The sequence below is a fragment of the Phoenix dactylifera genome, chromosome 7, assembly GCF_009389715.1.
Source record: "Phoenix dactylifera cultivar Barhee BC4 chromosome 7, palm_55x_up_171113_PBpolish2nd_filt_p, whole genome shotgun sequence".
Classification (NCBI taxonomy): domain Eukaryota; kingdom Viridiplantae; phylum Streptophyta; class Magnoliopsida; order Arecales; family Arecaceae; genus Phoenix; species Phoenix dactylifera.
In genome coordinates this window covers 11,065,818-11,084,564 of record NC_052398.1, presented here as the reverse complement: position 1 = coordinate 11,084,564, position 18,747 = coordinate 11,065,818, and the positions used below count along the sequence as shown (strand labels likewise).

Genomic DNA, 18,747 nt, shown 5'->3' with positions numbered 1-18,747 from the left:
TGCAGAAAGGCAGAGATGATTAACCATCCATACAACGCGGGGGCGTCGGAGAGGCAAATAGCTTCCTTCCACTTCACCCATTTCAACTTCAGCTGTCAAGCCAAAATAGATCAAATTGTCATCAGACATCGGGTATATATTGGACCAGACCCACAGCTCAAACCGTTCTCAGCAAACTGGGGCTATGGTTGGGAGATGGTCATTGCAAGATCAACGAGAAAACAAAACCACACGAGAAATCTTTTACTTGGAAAGACTGGTACAAGAAATTAAGTCCTAATCTATCACCAATCAACAATACGACGTAGTCTTGCCATTCTGCCAGATTACAATTGGCCCATAAAGGTGCGAAACAATAGGTACATGGTCTACAGGCATAAATTTGAATTCCACGTGAAGTGAAACAATAAACTAATGAAATGAGATATACACAGGACCGCAGGCTTCTCACCGGTGAGGCACTGCTAGTCGCCAGGCAAGAATTCTTGAGCCACCGGAGCTGAGGTTTCCTTCCCATCGAACAGATGTTTGCTGCTCTGCTGCATTGGCTGCCTTACTTGATTGCTTTGGATTTTCTCTCATCATCGCCGCTATCTAAGCCCTGGCAAACACAACATTTTTTTGCAATGTATGTTTCAGTTTGTAATTTTGAAACAAAAGTTGATAATTTGTCAAATGCTTCAGGGAAATCAAGTCAAAACAGGAGTTTTGTAATACAATAACTAATGCTCAGAGTGGGGGAAAACAAAGGGGAAGTATGAAAAATCAAAGAGTATAAATGTCAAAACTAGTGTTTATAATGATTCAGCATCTGCCTTCATTATGTATGCATGTTCTGTATGGGTCTGTGTATGGGTGGCCGTATACAAGATAGCGTCAGCATTTGAATGTATGCTGCAACTTAGACTGGTACAAACAATGTATGGGGCTTCTGGTTAAACAACTTTCATCAAATTTAAGCATCTACAAGGGGCACACAAATATTGGAAGAACCTAGCAATAAAAAAACAAAGAAAATTAAAAGGGAGAAAAGAATGTGTATTGATTCCACTTGTGAGATGGATGCTAGCCCTAATTCTTCGAGCAGCTCTCCTCTTTACCTTTTCCTTTTATCTCCTTCTACCCCTTTTCCTCTCCCTCTCTTCTAGGCCCATGAGGCCCAGGGAGAAAAGCAACAACAAAAACCAGGCCACCAGAAAAACTCAAAAATCCATCAGAAATAAGAATCTCAAATTCAAAACACTCAAAGCAAGAAAAGATCTTGACTTCAAAAAAAAATCTGATATCCAATAAGAGTAAATGAATCACAAAACAGGGATATTTTTCTTTTCTATTTTTTTTTCTTCCTTCGTGTGTGTGTGTGTGTGTGTGTGTGTGTGTGTGTGTGTTGGGAAGGGCTCTAAGGTATTCCAAACAGCAGGCTTCCCAATATTTCCAACCTTTGGTACCAGATTCAAAATGAGCATGTCTCCTTTCTTGAAGAACTACTCTCATTTCAGGCACGGTACTTAATCAAAAACTAACCAGGAAAAAGAAAAAAATAAATAAATAACAGTCAGTGAAAATAGAGGTGTGAATCATATAAAACTAGTATTTCTATGCCTAGCTAGATTAGGGATGATGTGTTAGGAGAAGGGCAGAGGAAATTAAAGGATGTTTGCACAAGATGGATGCCTAGGATGACTTGGATAGCAGAAGGTATTTTTGGAAATAAAAAACTATCTTGAAGAAAAGCAGGACATGTCAGTTGCTTAAGGTGTGGACGTGGGACACAGGAAGCCAAACATTGCTCCCTAGACTTCTTTTATATATTCTATTTATTTCTAAATATTTTAAAAATACTAACTGTTCACCCACATATGCAGCCCATATACTGCATATGCACTATGACCAGCTTCATACCACAACTACCTTTTAAAACACTGAACCTCAATATCACCAAACATAATATGCAAGAATGCTTTGTCAAACTCAACAAAGATCATGACAGAATTGGGGAAGGGAAAATTTTTTAGGTACATACATTCTATTGGAAGATGGAAGATATGAATGGAATTAGTTACCTCTTTGAAAATTGAAATAGTGCTGGGTGGTCTTAGATAGGAAAAAATAGTGAAACAACATATGCAACAGATCCCTGAATTTTGGGGCTAGCTTGCTTGCTTGTTGCTGTGGTTATGATACAGAAGAGAAGTAATAGTATACTAAAAGTAGTTTGATACAGTAAGCATATCATGAATAATTGTTCAAGCATCAATCAAAGAGATAATACACATATAGGTTGCATATCACTATCCAGATTTAGTATATTATCACATTTATTCCTAAAAGATTAAGCAAGCTACTATTGCTTACTTTCTCCAAGAGAACAATCTTGCTGTATCACACAGTGAGAATCTCACAAACCGTTGCTGCAATGTGAAGTACATGCATGACACGGGGAATTCAAGGAGTTGAAATGGAAATTCCAAAAGATATTGAATGAGTTATCTTACCGAGTTGCTTCCAATCTTATCAAAATCGTCATCAAAACTGTCAGCACCATCATCTGAAAAATGTAGCATATCATGTATTATCTCAAAAACTTTTAACTACAAATTATACTACTCAATGATTTCCTCCAGCAGTTTCTAATGACAATTTCATGCACACCTAGTCAAAAATAAAGTGCTAGTATAACTACTGCTTACATTTCTTATTCTTATGATGAATGAGCGACAACACGTATGAAATTGTAAATCGCCTACCTGGACCATCATCATCACTTCCAAGGTCCCCCAGAAGAAACATATCCAAATCATGCTCTGTATTTGATGAGGTGGAAGTCTTATTTTGCGACTTTGTTTCTTTTGCTCCTGCTGTAGTAGCTGGTGGAGCAGTTGTATTCTCCTTATCACTATCTTTTTGCTTCTGTTCCACCTTTGTTTTTAATTCCTCCATATATTTTTTCTCATAACTAATAGGATCCACACAGAATTAAATTCAGTTAGGTAACTGCATTTTTTTAAAAAAAAGAAAACCGTAGCATGGTTATACTATAAAAAGCAAAAATTCTTCCTAACAATAAATTGGCATGCATTTGTTAAAGCTTCCAAGCTTTGGCTTGATGTCAAAGACACCTAATGTGTTAAGTAAATGTAAGTTTGCTATTTTAAATCATTGAAATCATACACCAGAACAGTAAAGAACAAATAGTGGCAAAATGTGTGGCTACAACTAAGTAATACCAACATGGATGTGTTATGAAGATGTAAATTTTAAAACCAAATGGAAAGGGGCATTTAGAACATCATAACAGAATTTATCTTGAAGAATACCTAATTCAAAAGATACTAGGTTGTTCAGCAAGCTTAAAGTGTAAGCTATCAAGAAAGCAAAATGTGAAAAACATGATATGAGAAATTGTTCAACAAGCTGGAGCAAAAGTCATCCTACAGAATATGCATTTGCTAAAGAGTAAGCTGTTGCATCAGAACATTACACTCTTCAATATTCACTTCAAGCTATACAGCACCCCCGCTTTACATTTGAGGTTTCATTAGAAGCTTCATGTAAACCTTTCATGTTATTTAGACAGTTTCCTTAACTCTCTTCATCTAGATAGCGTAGCAGCATTCCCATTAACAATGACTGCATGTTTTTCCTCATTCGCACAGTGAAAGTTAGAAATGCCCTAAATCTTTTCTAACACCGCTACCTTTCCACCAGATCCGGTATAACGTGCAGAGAATTGATGCTACATCTTAACATATATCTACATCTGAGAACTGCATTATTCTTCAATTAGCAAAACAAGCTATTTAGATGGCGACAGCGGTACAAGGTATGTACATTTTTATGTATCTACATATACACACATATATATGTATGTATCTATGTATGTAAGTATATATACATATGTATGTGTATACATGCGCACGCACACACATATACTATATATATACATAAAAACACAAGCAAGAATTGTATTCGATGCAACATATATTTGTGCGTGATTCCTGATTTCAGCCTGAGGAAGAGGTGCAGGGTCAAATAAATAGAGATGAGTGACACGGGTGCTTAAGGAGAGTCCTTTTCAACCGGGGGAGCCAAAAAGAAATTTTTTTATGGCAATTTATTTTTGTTTTATGCCTAAGCAAAGACAAATTTTGGAATGCCTAAATATCCATTTTTTCGGTATCAGTGAGGCAGGTTAAACATTAAACCTGAAATGTTGATAAAAAATGGGTTCAAAATAAAATAAAAAAAAAAATATAAAGCTATCAGATGGAAGACACAGAAAGGCAAGATACTTACGGAGCCACATAATTGTTTACAAGCATAAAATATATTCGCCAGAATTTTCTCTCTTTCATATAGCGTGGGCATAGATCATATCGAAACTTGGAGATTTCCTGAAATACAGAAGTCATTTATCTGCTCAATTCATATAATGTCAAATATAAATGAAACCACAAGAATGAAAAGCACAATGCAAACACTTAATCTTAAGGTCAGCATGTAAATAGAGGAGATAAATCTTGCCTCATTGTACTGTGTAAAAGATGCTTGCACTCCCACAACCCTTATAACGAAAAAGGGGAAAAGGAAGGAAAAAGCTGATAACCTAATCTAAGTATGCAAGTTGATCTCGTGAGTGATTGACCCATGCCATTCATCAAAACCAATTTCAAAATTAAAAGGCCAAGTTCTACTAGCTTAACAATTCCGCATAAACTAGAATCTTCGACTTGATTAATACACTCTAAACCTCACTCTCATTCCATACCTGATCCCTAGGACTCCAAGACATCTTGATAGAAGTATCATTATCTCTATTGTTAACTTTATCAAAAACAATCTTGATAAAATAAGATATGCGCCTTCACTAGTTTATTTATTATTGGATTTTCATGTCATGCATTTTACTAAAAATGCAATCACTAAATAAATAAATTTAGCAAATATATAATATAAACATTATAGCTTTCTGACCACATGTGTACCATAATCTTTTATGATCTATATTTTTACCATTCTGGCAATCCTGATCCACTCTAACACCCGCATCCAATCCAGTTAACTGACAAGTAAAGGCTGTCATCCAACTTAATAGTAGCAGGCCATCAATTCTTCTCCTACTTCTTCCCTCTTCCAACACACCAAGAGATTCAACCAACAATTTCATTACAAGTGCACAAATTCCATATCTCATTAAAACCACTATACCATGGCATTATGTGACCTAAAAAATTCTCTGTAAGATATCACTAAAATCTGCTTTCTCTCCTATGTGACCAAGGTGCACCAACAGCATTCTTTCAATTTACAAAGTATTACACAGATTAACTTGCACTCAAGCCAGTTTTTATAACCTAGCTGCAAACTTAAAATGCTAATGACTAATCAGGCTCAGCCTCATTAGTCCTCATAATACTTTCCAATAGGGACAATCAGTGTATTGCATCCCATCTTAATTAAGAGCATGGGTTTCATAATGATTTATAAATGTCTCAATATCTTCAAAATGAGCAATATGGATTAAACACAGACTTACTCGATATGAATAGGAGCAGCTAGTAGGGCTATAGTATCTTGAAAACTGGTGGAAACATTCATCATTACATAACTGTGAAGTTGCTTTATGCTCATTCTGATATCAGAAAAGTTAATCAATAGTAAGATATCAGACACTCTGGTTATAGATATTGCCACCAAAGTGGAACATGAACATGCCAATCTAAGTGCCCTCTAGTGGTTTCATGCAGCTGGTCCTCGTATTAAATTTTTTATGAGTCAGATATATTGACCTCTAATGATTAGTATAGGTTGATTATGTCTTTTGCAATATAACTTTGTTTAAGTTTTGACCAAAAATGCAACGAGACTATCATAGCTAGTCAGAAAAAAATTCATATCTCCATTCATTTTGAATCATCACACAAAAAAAGCATCAATTGAGCTACCCATCCCGACCCCCCAAAAAAGGGATAAAATAAAATGAAAAAAATAAATAAAATAGAACTATGAATTCTATAAAGTAAAAGGTAACAAAAGACCAAGTACCTTAACTGTTGAGAGAACAAGTGTAGCATGTCTCGCTTGCCACTCATTAAGATCCTGCCTAACATTTGACACTGTGGGAACCTCCGACATTTCTGGTTCATCTATACACAAAGCATATCAAAAGACTGAATGATTATCCATCCAAAATCAAAAGAACGAAGAAAGGACCAAAACAGACGCTGTTTATATTAGAAGCCAATTCCCAAAAGCTATAACAGAAGAACAACAAACAGAAGGAACACCTAAAGCAGTTCACTTCACAATTCATAACTTACAAGACCTTATAAGATTACCACTGCTGCAAAACTTCAAATAACCCAGAAATTATGCAAATTAATCACATAAATCCAAGCAAAATGAACGTATCTCATAGATCCATTACATTCTAAAAATGTAAAAAAACATTGACTTTAACATGATAACTGATCAAAAATTGTCTCTTTCTTCAGCATCCCTCCGACAGAGAATTTCAAGTAATAAGAAACATCACCTACAATCTATATATATATATATATATAGAAAAAAAAAGAGGGGGCATGTTTTACATAAAATAGAAAAGGTCAACGAAGAAAGCGAGTAGATAGCATAAAAAAGATTCATTCAATAGACGTACCTTCCATGGGGAAATCACGGAAAGTGCTGAGGGTGATGCCCTTGACGAACTCCCTGAGCTCCTCGGTGATGCCGAACCGCTCGAGATCCCAGGCCGGGTCCAGCACGGCGGATCCGCCCGGCACGAGGGGGGAGATGGGGAGGCTAGGGAGGTCGACGGCGAGGGTCTTGATCTGGTCGGCGGCCCTGAAGGCCTCTGAGCGGATGAGGTCGGCCTTCTTGGTGGCCTCAGCAGCGAGCTCCTTGGACTTCTTGGCGGTCTCGGAGACGAACTCCTGGGAGAACTTGGCGGCCCCAATTGTCAGCTCCTGCGACCGCTTCGCCGCCTCCCCGGCGAATACCCTAGCCTTCTCCCATAGATCCATCGCCGTCGTCTTCCTTCGTCGGCTCCGTCCAGAGAGAGAGGAACAAAAAAGAACGACGTGATGCGAGGATTGGATTTGAAGGAAGGGAAAAAGAATTATATCGAAATTCGAAAGGGGGATCAACGAGGACCTTGACCACGGTTGGATGATCCACAGGCGTATTTTAAGAGAGAGTGAGATGACGCTCTCCAAGGAAAATGGGGGCATGCGCTAAGTGAAAGGGAATCATTAAATCTGGGAACAGATCAGAACCGTCCAATCGAACATGACAGACCAAAACGAGATGGCGCCAAAATGCTTGAATTACTTAAAAAATTTTATTTTTACCTGCCATGATCGAAGAGACTAATGTGGACAAATTTTTGTCCCCTATTAGTGTCCCTCTTCTGTTAGGATCTTGGTTTTGATTTCTATCCAAATCCAATCTCTTCATGCTAAAAATAGCTATGAGTGTAATGGTATTTCCCTTCAGCGACAAGCAATGATCAATTGACAATAGAAGAAAAAAAAAATAAAGAGACAGATTAGATAAGAAAACATTGTTCATTAATAAGGATGACAGTGTTCAAGTGATTGGATCTCAGTATTTTTTTAAATTTTTTTCTGTCTTTATTTCTTTATTTCTTTATTTCTTGGTTTCTCGATGTCACAGCTTGTGATTTTAGGGTGAACGATTGAATGATTTTGATTTAGAGGAACGGCACATGTTTAACTATTAGTTATTTTCTTTCTTTCCTTTCACTTTCTCCCTCAAGAAGTTATATTGATATGGATTAAGGTGTAAGGTTTTCTTGGGTTTACTTTTTGGGGTTCTTCATCCTCTGTATTATAATCGGAAATTGTCTGATGATTAGTGTTGGGGGAAGTGTTGCCGCGTCCTCGGCCGAGCGCATTCCCCGAGCAGGAGCGCGTTCCGCCGAGCAGAGGCCAGCCGAGCAGGCTGAGCCGCTCAAGCAAACCCCCGCGCGGGAGCCGGCCGAGCGCCTCCCTCCGAGCGGGAACCGCCCGAGCGCGTTCCTCCGAGCAGGAGCCGGCTGAGCATGTTCCTCTGAGGAGGGACCAGCCGAGCGGACCCTCTGGGCGGGGACCGACCAAGCAATACTTAGCCTGGCCAACCCAAGAACGCCCAAACCACGTCCTGAGGCCACGTCCTCCCGCAGCTTAGTCGGGAGATCACGTGTTGACTTCACCAACAGCCGATGAATACGAGTCGTACAGACTCCCGTTTCACTCAACAATCAAAGCGTATGGCACTCGCAGGCCCCTAGCTTACTCAACAATTAAGGCGTATGGCTTCCATCGCTTACGGACACCAAGCCTTTCACGGCAAACTCACATGCCTATAAATGACGGCATGGCTCCATGACGACTTGGGCTCCGGCCTAATCTCCTGCAATGATGGCATTGACTTTCATGATAGGGCATTAAAAGATTGATCGTACGACAGATTCTGTCACATCACAGGTGAACTAGCCCTCCCCATAAAAGGAGTATTTCTCCACTCAAAAGGGGGGCTTTTCTCCGACTGGAATCCTCTCTCTCTTCCTCTCTCTCGGTCCATTTTTCTCCACATATTGCCCCTGTTCTGACTTAGGCATCGGAGGGCCGGCGCCGGAGAGCCCGGCCACCGGCTTCTTGCAGGTCTCCAGGAAGGCGCCACCCGCCGACGGACTGCCACCCACCACTCAGGCGGCGGAGCCTCCCCCTTTCGGCCGACGGTCGCCCCCGGGTCCAATTTCCAGCAACAGTTGGCGCTAGAGGAAGGGCCCGAGTCGCGACCATGAAACTGAGAAGCAAGGGAGCTTCCAACGCCTCCCGACGTCCTCCACCAAGCCCCGGACGCTCTGTCCAGAACTCGCCGCCTCCGGAAGACTCGACTCCTCAAGTCCGGCTGGAGCAGTTCGATGCCCTGGTGCAGCAGGTTCAGGCTTTGGCCGCTGCTATCCAGGGCCTGCAACCCAGGGGCGTCCCGATGGTGCCGCCCCCTCCGGCCCCAGTTCAACCGGCGCCCCCTGAGAGTGGACCGCCTCTCCCAGGTCAAGATCACCGTGTTCCGGCCTCCCCCTGGGGGGAACACCCGGTGAGGGGTCCTGGAGACTGGCCACAGCCGTCAGAAGTCGAGTCAGTCCCAGGACAACTTGCGCCGGGGCGGACCGCTGCGGTGGTCCCTCCGAGTGATGAGCTCGACAAAAAGGTCGAGAACCTGGAACGTCAGATTGAGGCGTTCCGCGGCAGGAAGACGGGACGCGATGGTGACTTCGAGTTCACCACGAGATCCCCCTTCTCCCAGCAAATCGAGGATGAGCCGGTCCCGCCAAGGTTCAAGATGCTCCAGGTGGAGCCCTACAATGGCAGGACCGACCCTCTCGACCACCTGGAAAGCTATCGGGCCTTAATGGCCCTGCAAGGAGCCTCGGAGGCTCTGCTTTGTAAAGCCTTCCCAGCAACACTCCGAGGAGCAGCCCGGCTCTGGTTTACCGGGCTGAAGCCTAGTACCGTCTCATCCTTTGAGCAGCTCGGCAGGCAGTTCGCCAGCAACTTTACTGCCAGCCGACCCCAGCGGCGGACCTCTGACTCCCTCCTCGATATAAAACAAAAGGAGGGAGAGTCTCTCAGGGAGTACCTAGACCGATTTACCACTGCAACATGGGAGGTCCAGAAACTTGACCAGTCAATCGCCATGTCAGCGTTAAAGACTGGAGCCCGGTCCTACAGATTTCTCTTCTCCATCGAGAAGAGTTTCCCTGCTGATCTGATCGAGATGCTGGTTCGGGCGCGAAAGTATGCGAAGGCCGAAGAAGCCGTCGCTTCCAGACGGGGCGGGGCCGAGCAGGCCTCCAAGAAGCAGAAAAGGCGTCGCGAGGAGCGTGGCCATCCCAGGAGCCCGTCCCCGCGCCGAGCCAAGAATCCGACCCGCCTGAAGAGTCCACCCCGGCTGCGGAGGCCACCTCGCCAGAGGTCCCCGCCTCGCCCGAGGTCTCCACAAGCCCACACATCCAACGGGAGGGATGAAAACTACACTCCCCTTACCGCTCCTCGGGCCGAAATCCTTATGGAGATCGAGGGTCGAGACTACTTCCGGCCCCCACCCCCGAGACGAGACCCTGGGGCTAGGCGTAACCCCCGGAAGTATTGTCGCTTTCACCGAGACCACGGCCATGATACAGAGGAGTGCTTCCAGCTTCGGGACGAGATCGAAGCGCTCATTCGCCGAGGAGTGCTTGATCGGTTCGTGCGGAACCAACCCACTGGAAGGCCGGTGGAGAATCTCTCGCAGCCCGAAGATCCAAATGCCAACAGGCTCATCGTCGGCACTATCAACACCATCCGAGGCGGGCCCTCGGCCGGAGGAGCTCCAGAGGAAGGAACCACCTCAAAGCGCTTGCGCGCCTCGGAGGCCATCTCATTTTCAGATGAGGACCTGAAGGGAATTGAAACTCCCCATGACGATGCTGTGGTCGTCTCTATGGTCGTGAACAAATTTGATGTAAAGCGTGTTTTGATTGATAATGGAAGCTCGGCGAACATTTTGTATTTCGATGCCTATTCCAGAATGGGGATGGCGGAAAAACAACTGCGGAGGATGAACGCCCCGTTGGTTGGCTTTACTGGGGACTCGGTCCCAGTAGAGGGCGAGGTCGACCTCCTGGTCACGGTCGGCCTCGCCCCCCGAGAGAGCACCGTGAAGATGAGTTTCCTTGTGGTGCGCCTGCCCTCGGTTTACAACGCCATCCTTGGACGACCAGGCCTCAACGTCCTCCGAGCTGTGGTCTCGACACGCCACTTGCTTATGCGGTTCCCCACCAGCCAAGGGGTCGGCGAGGTTCGAGGAGACCAAACGGTAGCGAGGCGATGCTACATGGCGACCCGTGAGGCGAAGCAACCGACAGCAGACAAAAAGCTCTCGGCCGAGGCCTTGGAGTCACGGGTCGGCCCTCAGAAAAATCGGGTAGAGCCTGATGAGCTACTCATCCAAGTTCCTTTACGAGAAAATTCTCTCGAGCTAACCGTGCAGGTCGGCTCTGGCCTCGGCGCCCGCGAGAGAGATCGCCTCGTCAGCTTCCTGCGGGACAATATGGATGTCTTCGCTTGGTCGCCCGCAGACATGCCAGGGATAGACCCGGAGGTCGCGGTCCACCGACTCCAGGTGAAACCTTGCAAGCCTGTGCGACAGAAGAAGCGGAACGCCGCCCCAGAGCGGCAACGGGCGATAGCTGAGGAAGTTAATAAACTCCTCGAAGCCGGCTTCATCCGGGAAATATCTTATCCGGAGTGGCTCGCCAACGTGGTCCTCGTCAAAAAGGCTAGCGAAAAATGGCGCATGTGCGTGGACTACACCGACCTGAACAAGGCCTGCCCAAAGGACAGCTTCCCCCTCCCCAGCATTGATCAGCTCGCGGACTCCACTTCGGGGCACGAGCTGCTGACGTTCATGGACGCCTTCTCCGGATACAATCAGATACGGATGGCGCTAGAAGATGAAGAGAAGACGGCCTTCATCACCGACGGAGGTACTTACTGCTATAAGGTGATGCCTTTCGGCTTGAAGAACGCCGGAGCAACTTATCAGAGGCTGGTCAGCCGGATCTTTAAAGATCAGATAGGTCGAAACATGGAGGTCTATGTTGATGACATGCTGGTGAAAAGCCAGATGGCACAAGATCATGTGGCCGACCTCAATGAAGCATTCTCTACACTTCGGAGGTACCGGATGAAGCTTAATCCAGCTAAATATGCGTTCGGAGTCACCTCGGGCAAGTTCCTTGGCTTCGTAATCACATAGCGGGGAATCGAAGCCAATCCCGAGAAGATCCGAGCGCTCCAGGAAATGATGCCTCCGAGGACAATCAAGGAAGTGCAGCGGCTTACGGGCCGAGTTGCAGCTCTCGGAAGGTTCGTCTCCCGATTGGCCGAGTGCTGCCTTCCGTTCTTTGCGGCCCTCAAGAAGCCAAAGGACTTCTTATGGTCGGCCGAATATCAGCAAGCCTTCGAGGAGCTCAAACGCCTTCTCGCCTCTCCCCCGCTGCTCACGAAGCCTCAGCAAGGCGAGCTCCTCTACTTGTACCTGGCTGTCTCTCCCGTAGCAGTGAGCTCGGTCCTGGTCCGGGAGGAGAGCAAGCTCCAAAAGCCGGTATATTACACGAGCCGGGTCTTGAGGGACGCCGAGACCCGGTACTCTAAGCTAGAAAAGACCGCTTATGCCCTGGTCGTCTCAGCTCGAAGGCTCCGGCCGTACTTTCAAGCTCACACAGTGGCCGTGCTGACCGACCAACCGGTGAAGCAGATCCTGCAGCGATCAGATCGCGCCGGTCAAATTACGAAGTGGGCCATCGAACTTGGGGAGTTCGACATCGAGTACCGACCCAGGCCAGCAATCAAGGCGCAGGCGCTCGCCGACTTCATAGTCGAGTGCACAGTGCCGGACGAGCCCGAAGCCAGGCCAGCTCCAGTGGAGCAGACCCGAGTCCGATCTGGACTTTACATGTCGATGGCTCCTCGAACTCGGGGGTAGCGGAGCGGGCCTAATCCTCACCAGCCCAGATGGAGTGGTCGCCGAGCAGGCCCTACGCTTCGAGTTCTCCGCCTCCAACAATGCGGCGGAGTATGAAGCTCTCATCGCCGGGCTCAAATTGGCCGGCGAGCTGGGAGTAAGGGACCTGAGGGCCTTTAGTGATTCCCAGCTGGTCGTGAACCAAGTCCTAGGTGATTTTGAAGCCAAAGAACCCACGATGCAGGAGTATCTCCGAAAAGTGCGGGATCTCACCTCGACCCTGAGCTCCTTCCACATCCAACACATCGCCCGGACGGAGAACCTCCGAGCGGATCAACTATCGAAGTTGGCGTCCTCCCGCATGAGCGAGCTCCCGAAAGCAGCAGCGCTGGAGTACCTCCAAATACCCAGCACAGAAGAGCCCGAGCCGGCTCTTTGCATTGAAATTGAGCCGAGTTGGATGGACGAGCTCATCAGCTACTTGCGGGATGAAGTCCTCCCCAGCGATGAACGCAAGGCTCGCCGAGTCAAGCGCTTGGCTGCCCGGTACATATTGTACGAAGATAAACTCTATTGGACATCTTTTACCTCTCCCCTCCTCAGGTGCCTCCGCCCGTCCAAGGCGGATTATGCAATGCGCGAAGTCTACGAGGGGATTTGTGGAAGCCATCTGGGGGGACGAGCGTTGGCGCACAAGATTCTACGCCAAGGATACTACTGACCGACGCTCCAGAAAGATACCCTGGACTTCGTCCAGAGGTGCGACCGGTGTCAGAAGAACGCCAACATCCAACGACGACCCTCGGCCCTGCTGACCTCGATCAGTTCCCCCTGGCCATTTGCCCAGTGGGGGATTGACATCTTGGGACCGTTTCCTTTGGCAACGGGACAAAGGAAATTTATAGTTGTCGCCATCGACTATTTTACGAAGTGGGTGGAGGCCGAGCCGCTTGCTCGGATCACCGAGCAGAAGATGCGGAACTTCGTCTGGAAGTCGATTATTTGCAGATTTGGGCTCCCCCGCATCCTCATATCAGATAACGGTCGACAGTTGGACAACGCCCGTTTCAGGAAATTCTGCTCCGAACTTGGCATCGACCACCGCTTCACCTCGGTCGCGCATCCACAGACAAATGGAGAAATCGAGGTAACAAATCGAACCATCTTGCAGGGGCTCAAGGCTAGGCTCGATCGGTCCAAAGGACGGTGGGTCGAAGACCTGTACAACGTCCTGTGGGCCTACCGGACCACATTCCGGGTGCCCACCGGCGAAACTCCTTTCAATTTGACGTACGGGACAGAAGCCGTCATTCCCCTGGAGATCGGGCTCCCTTCTTCGAGGGTAGAACATTTTGATGCCAGCTCCAGCTCCTCGCAGCTCAGAAATAATCTTGACTTAGTCGAGGAAGTAAGAGAAGCCGCCCGAGTTCGCATGGCAAAGTACCAGCAAAGGACGACGCAGTGCTACAACGCCAGAGTCAAGATCAAATCCTTCAAAGAGGGGGACCTCGTTCTTAGAAAGGCGGAAGCCTCCCAGCCAACCGAGCAAGGGAAGCTGACCCCGAACTGGGAAGGACCCTATTGGATCGCGCGTGTCCAGCGACCCGGAGCCTACAAGCTAAAATCTCTTGACGGGACTCCCATTCCACGGAGTTGGAGCTCCAAAAACCTTCGGGTGTACTACCAATAATGCCCCGAGGGGTCCTCCGTACCAATTGTAAATCTCATTTGCAATTGTTTTAACTCTGCTAAATTTCTCCTGGTGTCTACATACTTCCAGATGACCCGGCCCAGCTCGTATATACGACCCTGCTCGGATGCAAATAGAACCGGGCAAAGCCGGGCGCCGCAGCGAAAAACTCGAAACGCCGATACCTCTATCGATCTCCACTGACCAACGAGCTCGGCTCGATCTCCATCGACCATCGAGCTCGGCTCGATCTCCATCGACCATCGAGCTCGGCTCGATCTCCATCGACCATCGAGCTCGGCTCGATCTCCATCAGGCATCGAGCTCGGCTCGATCTCCATCGACGATCGACCTCCATCAGATACCTCGACCACGGTCGGGATGCCCCGATGCTTCGGGATGACGGGGCAGTACCTACGTGGTCTCCCCCGGAAACATGATCGCGATCTCCATCGACCATCGAGCTCGGCTCGATCTCCATCGACCATCGAGCTCGGCTCGATCTCCATCGACCATCGAGCTCGGCTCGATCTCCATCAGGCATCGAGCTCGGCTCGATCTCCATCGACGATCGACCTCCATCAGATACCTCGACCACGGTCGGGATGCCCCGATGCTTCGGGATGACGGGGCAGTACCTACGTGGTCTCCCCCGAAAACATGATCGCGATCTCCATCGACCATCGAGCTCGGCTCGATCTCCATCGACCATCGAGCTCGACTCGATCTCCATCAGGCATCGAGCTCGGCTCGATCTCCATCAGGCATCGAGCTCGGCTCGATCTCCATCGACCATCGTGCTCAGCACGATCTCCATCACCTATCGAGCTCGGCTCGATCTCCATCGACCATCGAGCTCGTCTCTCTCCATCAGCCTTCGGGCTCAGTTCATCCTTGTCGGCCATCGACACTTTGGTCCCGATGTCAGACTCGGGGTCCCGAGTCCTGTGGTCGCTCCGTGCGCGAGCCCAAAAGCTACGCCACCGTGCCTCGGGCTAGGCTCGGGGCCGCCCTCTATGGACATTCGCGGCACGGGGCGCACAGCCCCGAAAAGGTACGCCCTGATAGCGCCCGCCCTATTCGATATACATGCTCCATACATTTTCATGTTCCTGATAAATACCGACTGATATCGGGGTCTCCAGCCTAAAGTATTGGTCGAATGCATCTACTTAAACCTTAGCTCGGTTCTACGGCCGCCCACTAAGGTTTGGTCCTGAGCTCGGGGCTCGGTGATTAGAGCAAGGAGCTCCCTAACTACGATTGTGAAACTACATCAAAGCTCAGGGGCTCGGTAGGTCCGAGTCCGATCTAAAATGCCTTAGTGGCTTAGACTAAAGCGTCTAAGGAGCCGGAAGATTGGAAGAAGTATATTCGTTAAAAAAGCCCAGAGGCCAAAGTACAAAATTGGGGGTCGGCCGTGCGACAGACGCGGGCCGACCCCGAGTTACAAAAGAAAAAGGAAAAAATATCCAAGTTAGGGCACGGCCTGCGGGATCTCCCCGGGCTCGACTTCAGCGCCCTCGGCCTCGGCTCTCTCGGCGGTAGCTCCGAGCTCGCCGACCTCGTTGCCTTCGGGCGCAATCTCGGGGGCGGATTCCCGAGCTTCCTCTTCTTCGGGGGCTTCCGGAGCCGCCTCGGCAGGCTCCGTCTCGAGGCCCTCGACTCCAGCTCCAGGCTGGAGCAGATCTAGATCGAACTCGGGGCAGAGCCGGCGCAGCTGGTTGCGGAAGTCGTCGAACCCTTGGACAAGGCTGTTGACAGCTTCCTCCTCCAGTAGCTCTTGGAACTCCTCCGACTCTTTGAAGAGCCGGACAGCGTCTGAGGCCCGCTTCTGGGCCTCCTCCTCCCGGGCTCCGAGCTGAGCCTGGAGCTCCTTGATCTTGAGCTCCGCTTCTCTTATTGCCTGCTCACGCATGGTGAGCAAGGACTGCGCCTCGGCCAGGCGAGCCTCGGAGGCTCGCAGTTCCGACCTGGCCAGGGAATGGGCAGCCTTCTCCTCGTCAAGCCCCATCGTCAGGAGCTTGGCTTCATCTTCGGCGGCGCCCACTCTGAGCAAGAGCTCCTCCTTCTGGAGCTCTAGTCCTCGTGCCTTCTTCTCGGCCTCTTCTTGGGCTCGCATGCACCGGCGAGCCCCGTTCCTTGTAATCGGCACCCAGAGTGATCAGAGTGTCGACTTCGAGAAGATGCTGCAGGCAAAACAGGGGTCAGGCCGAAGACAAGGAGTAGGAATATGGAAACGCTAAAGGAAAACTTACCCGGACAGCCAAGAGACGAGCCGAATCAAGAAATTGATTCAGGCTCATAGCCTGAATCTTCGCCCTATCGGCAGGCAGGATCGCGACGCGGAAGAGTTGCCGCGCCGTCTCAATGTTCTCGAGAGCGGAGTCACTCTCGGACAGCCGCCACTCGACTGTGTAGGTCCGCTCCCCTTGTTCTTCCTCCTCTGGCGGGGCAGGGGGGCCGGGCCTCGCCGCCACCGGGGAAGGCGGCCTCGCAGCTCCTCCGCTGCTGCTCGGCTCAGGTGCCGAGCTCCCGGGCCGGGTTGCAGGCCGGCCCGATAATTGTGAAATAGGCGCAGGACACGCCAGTGCCAAGGTCTTACTCCCCGAGCCTCCGAGCTCGGAGCTCCGACCCCCCCTCGCGCCTTTGGGAGGGCCGTCTCGGGGAGCGGCGATCTTCGCCTTCTTCTTTGGCTCCAGTGGCTCCCCCGAGAGCTCGGCGGCCCTCTTGCGGAACCGAGCGTATATGACCTCGCTCTTTGTCACCATTTTTGCGATGTCTGCAAGGGCGAGCAGGATGAGTTGGACAAAAAAAAAAAAAAACAAAAAACAAACCTCCTACTATTATCCTTACCATGAGGCCGCGCCGAGCTCAGGCCTACATTCACCAAAGCGTCCTCGCTTATGAGGCCGCTTAGGAGGATGCCGTCCCCAAGACTGCGAACGTCATCAAGGATCCCCTGCTCGCGCGTGGTAAGCTTGGAAATTTTATTGGCGCTCCTGAGTCGGCTCGGCCTCCACCTAGGGTCGAACCCACACGACCGCTCCGAGCCCAAAAAGAAGAATTTCTTCTTCCAATCATGAATGGACGACGGAGCGCCCTGGAAGAGTGGCCGACCCGCCCGAAGGGCGATGTAGAGCCACTCCCCGTCTCCCGGATTCGACTTTAACATAAAAAGTCGCCGGAAGACGTTCACAGAAGACGGGACCCCGTACGCCAGACATAGCGACAGGAACCCGATGATGGTCCTCCATGCGTTTGGAGCGAGTTGCGCCGGGACCAACTGGTACTCCGTGAGCAGCTCGTTCACAAACCCATGGAGCGGGAACCGTAGGCCGGCCCAGAGTGCCTCCAAATACACTCCGATCCGGCCTACCGGGGGATTCGTGACACGGTCCCCCGGCCTGGCGGGTTCCAAACGGAACCCGTGCAGAGGGAAGAACCACTCCTCGACCATCTCGACCTCCACCTCGCTCATGACGGACGCAACGTCATTTGGACCAGAACCCATTGGAAAGGAGGGGAAGAAGGAAGGAGACTCCGGACGAAAAAAGAAAAAAGAAGAAAAGGACCTGTCGGAAGTTCGCCGGAAATCGGTCACTCCGGACTGAGAAGAAAGCAAGAAGAAGAAGAAAGGAGGTAGGAAGAAACTCGAGGAAGACTTATATATATACCCCTCCAACGGCCCGGATCCGCGGGACCGAGCGCTGCCCACCGACCAGATCGTGACACGTGTCAACCCTAGCAATTAAGACGCCGCATCCAACCCGAACCGTCACCTCGAGTACGGGAGCGTCGCGTCGGATCGTGTGGTCTCATCATGAGCCCACGATGCGAGGACGCTTCGAGAAGCGAAAAGGGGCTGACGAAGCGACTGCCCATTATTAGCGCCTTGGAGCGCGCGGAAATTCGAAAATCCCCTTAAGCCACAATTAACACGGTCGAAACTACTTTCCGCGCTCGAACTCCCGAGTAGCTCGAGCTTGGAAGTCGGGGGGTAGTGTTGGGGGAAGTGTTGCCCGCGTCCTCGGCCGAGCGCATTCCTCGAGCAGGAGCGCGTTCCGCCGAGCAGGCTGAGCCGCTCAAGCAAACCCTCGCGCGGGAGCCGGCCGAGCGCCTCCCTCCGAGCGGGAACCGCCCGAGCGCGTTCCTCCGAGCAGGAGCCGGCTGAGCATGTTCCTCTGAGGAGGGACCAGCCGAGCGGACCCTCTAGGCGGGGACCGACCAAGCAATACTTAGCCTGGCCAACCCAAGAACGCCCAAACCACGTCCTGAGGCCACGTCCTCCCGCAGCTTAGTCGGGAGATCACGTGTTGACTTCACCAACAGCCGATGAATACGAGTCGTACAGACTCTCGTTTCACTCAACAATCAAAGCGTATGGCACTCGCAGGCCCCCAGCTTACTCAACAATTAAGGCGTAATGGCTTCCATCGCTTACGGACACCAAGCCTTTCACGGCAAACTCACATGCCTATAAATGACGGCATGGCTCCATGACGACTTGGGCTCCGGCCTAATCTCCTGCAATGATGGCATTG

At 49.5% G+C, this 18,747-nt stretch overlaps 1 protein-coding gene across 1 annotated transcript; it reads right to left on the bottom strand.

Annotated features, from left to right (window-relative positions):
- Nucleotides 1–216: 216 nt before the first annotated feature.
- Nucleotides 217–7,134, bottom strand: LOC103721301. Its single transcript, XM_008811454.4, has 6 exons — nucleotides 6,659–7,134; nucleotides 6,046–6,146; nucleotides 4,297–4,394; nucleotides 2,748–2,956; nucleotides 2,496–2,548; nucleotides 217–601 (listed from the first exon to the last, which is right to left on the bottom strand). Exons 1-6 carry the CDS (start codon nucleotides 7,020–7,022, stop codon nucleotides 554–556), a joined length of 873 nt encoding a protein of 290 aa, XP_008809676.2. The 5' UTR covers nucleotides 7,023–7,134; the 3' UTR covers nucleotides 217–553.
- Between the last annotated feature and the right edge of the window lie 11,613 nt (nucleotides 7,135–18,747).

Bases quoted from the DNA above. Each gene is read 5' to 3' on its own strand.
- LOC103721301 (XM_008811454.4), bottom strand. From the start codon at position 7,022: ATGGATCTATGGGAGAAGGCTAGGGTATTCGCCGGGGAGGCGGCGAAG. The intron at 6,147-6,658 runs GTACGTCTATTG...CTTTGTGTATAG, and splicing joins CCGTGATTTCCCCATGGAAG to ATGAACCAGAAATGTCGGAG. The intron at 4,395-6,045 runs GTACTTGGTCTT...TCTGTATTTCAG, and splicing joins TTGTTCTCTCAACAGTTAAG to GAAATCTCCAAGTTTCGATA.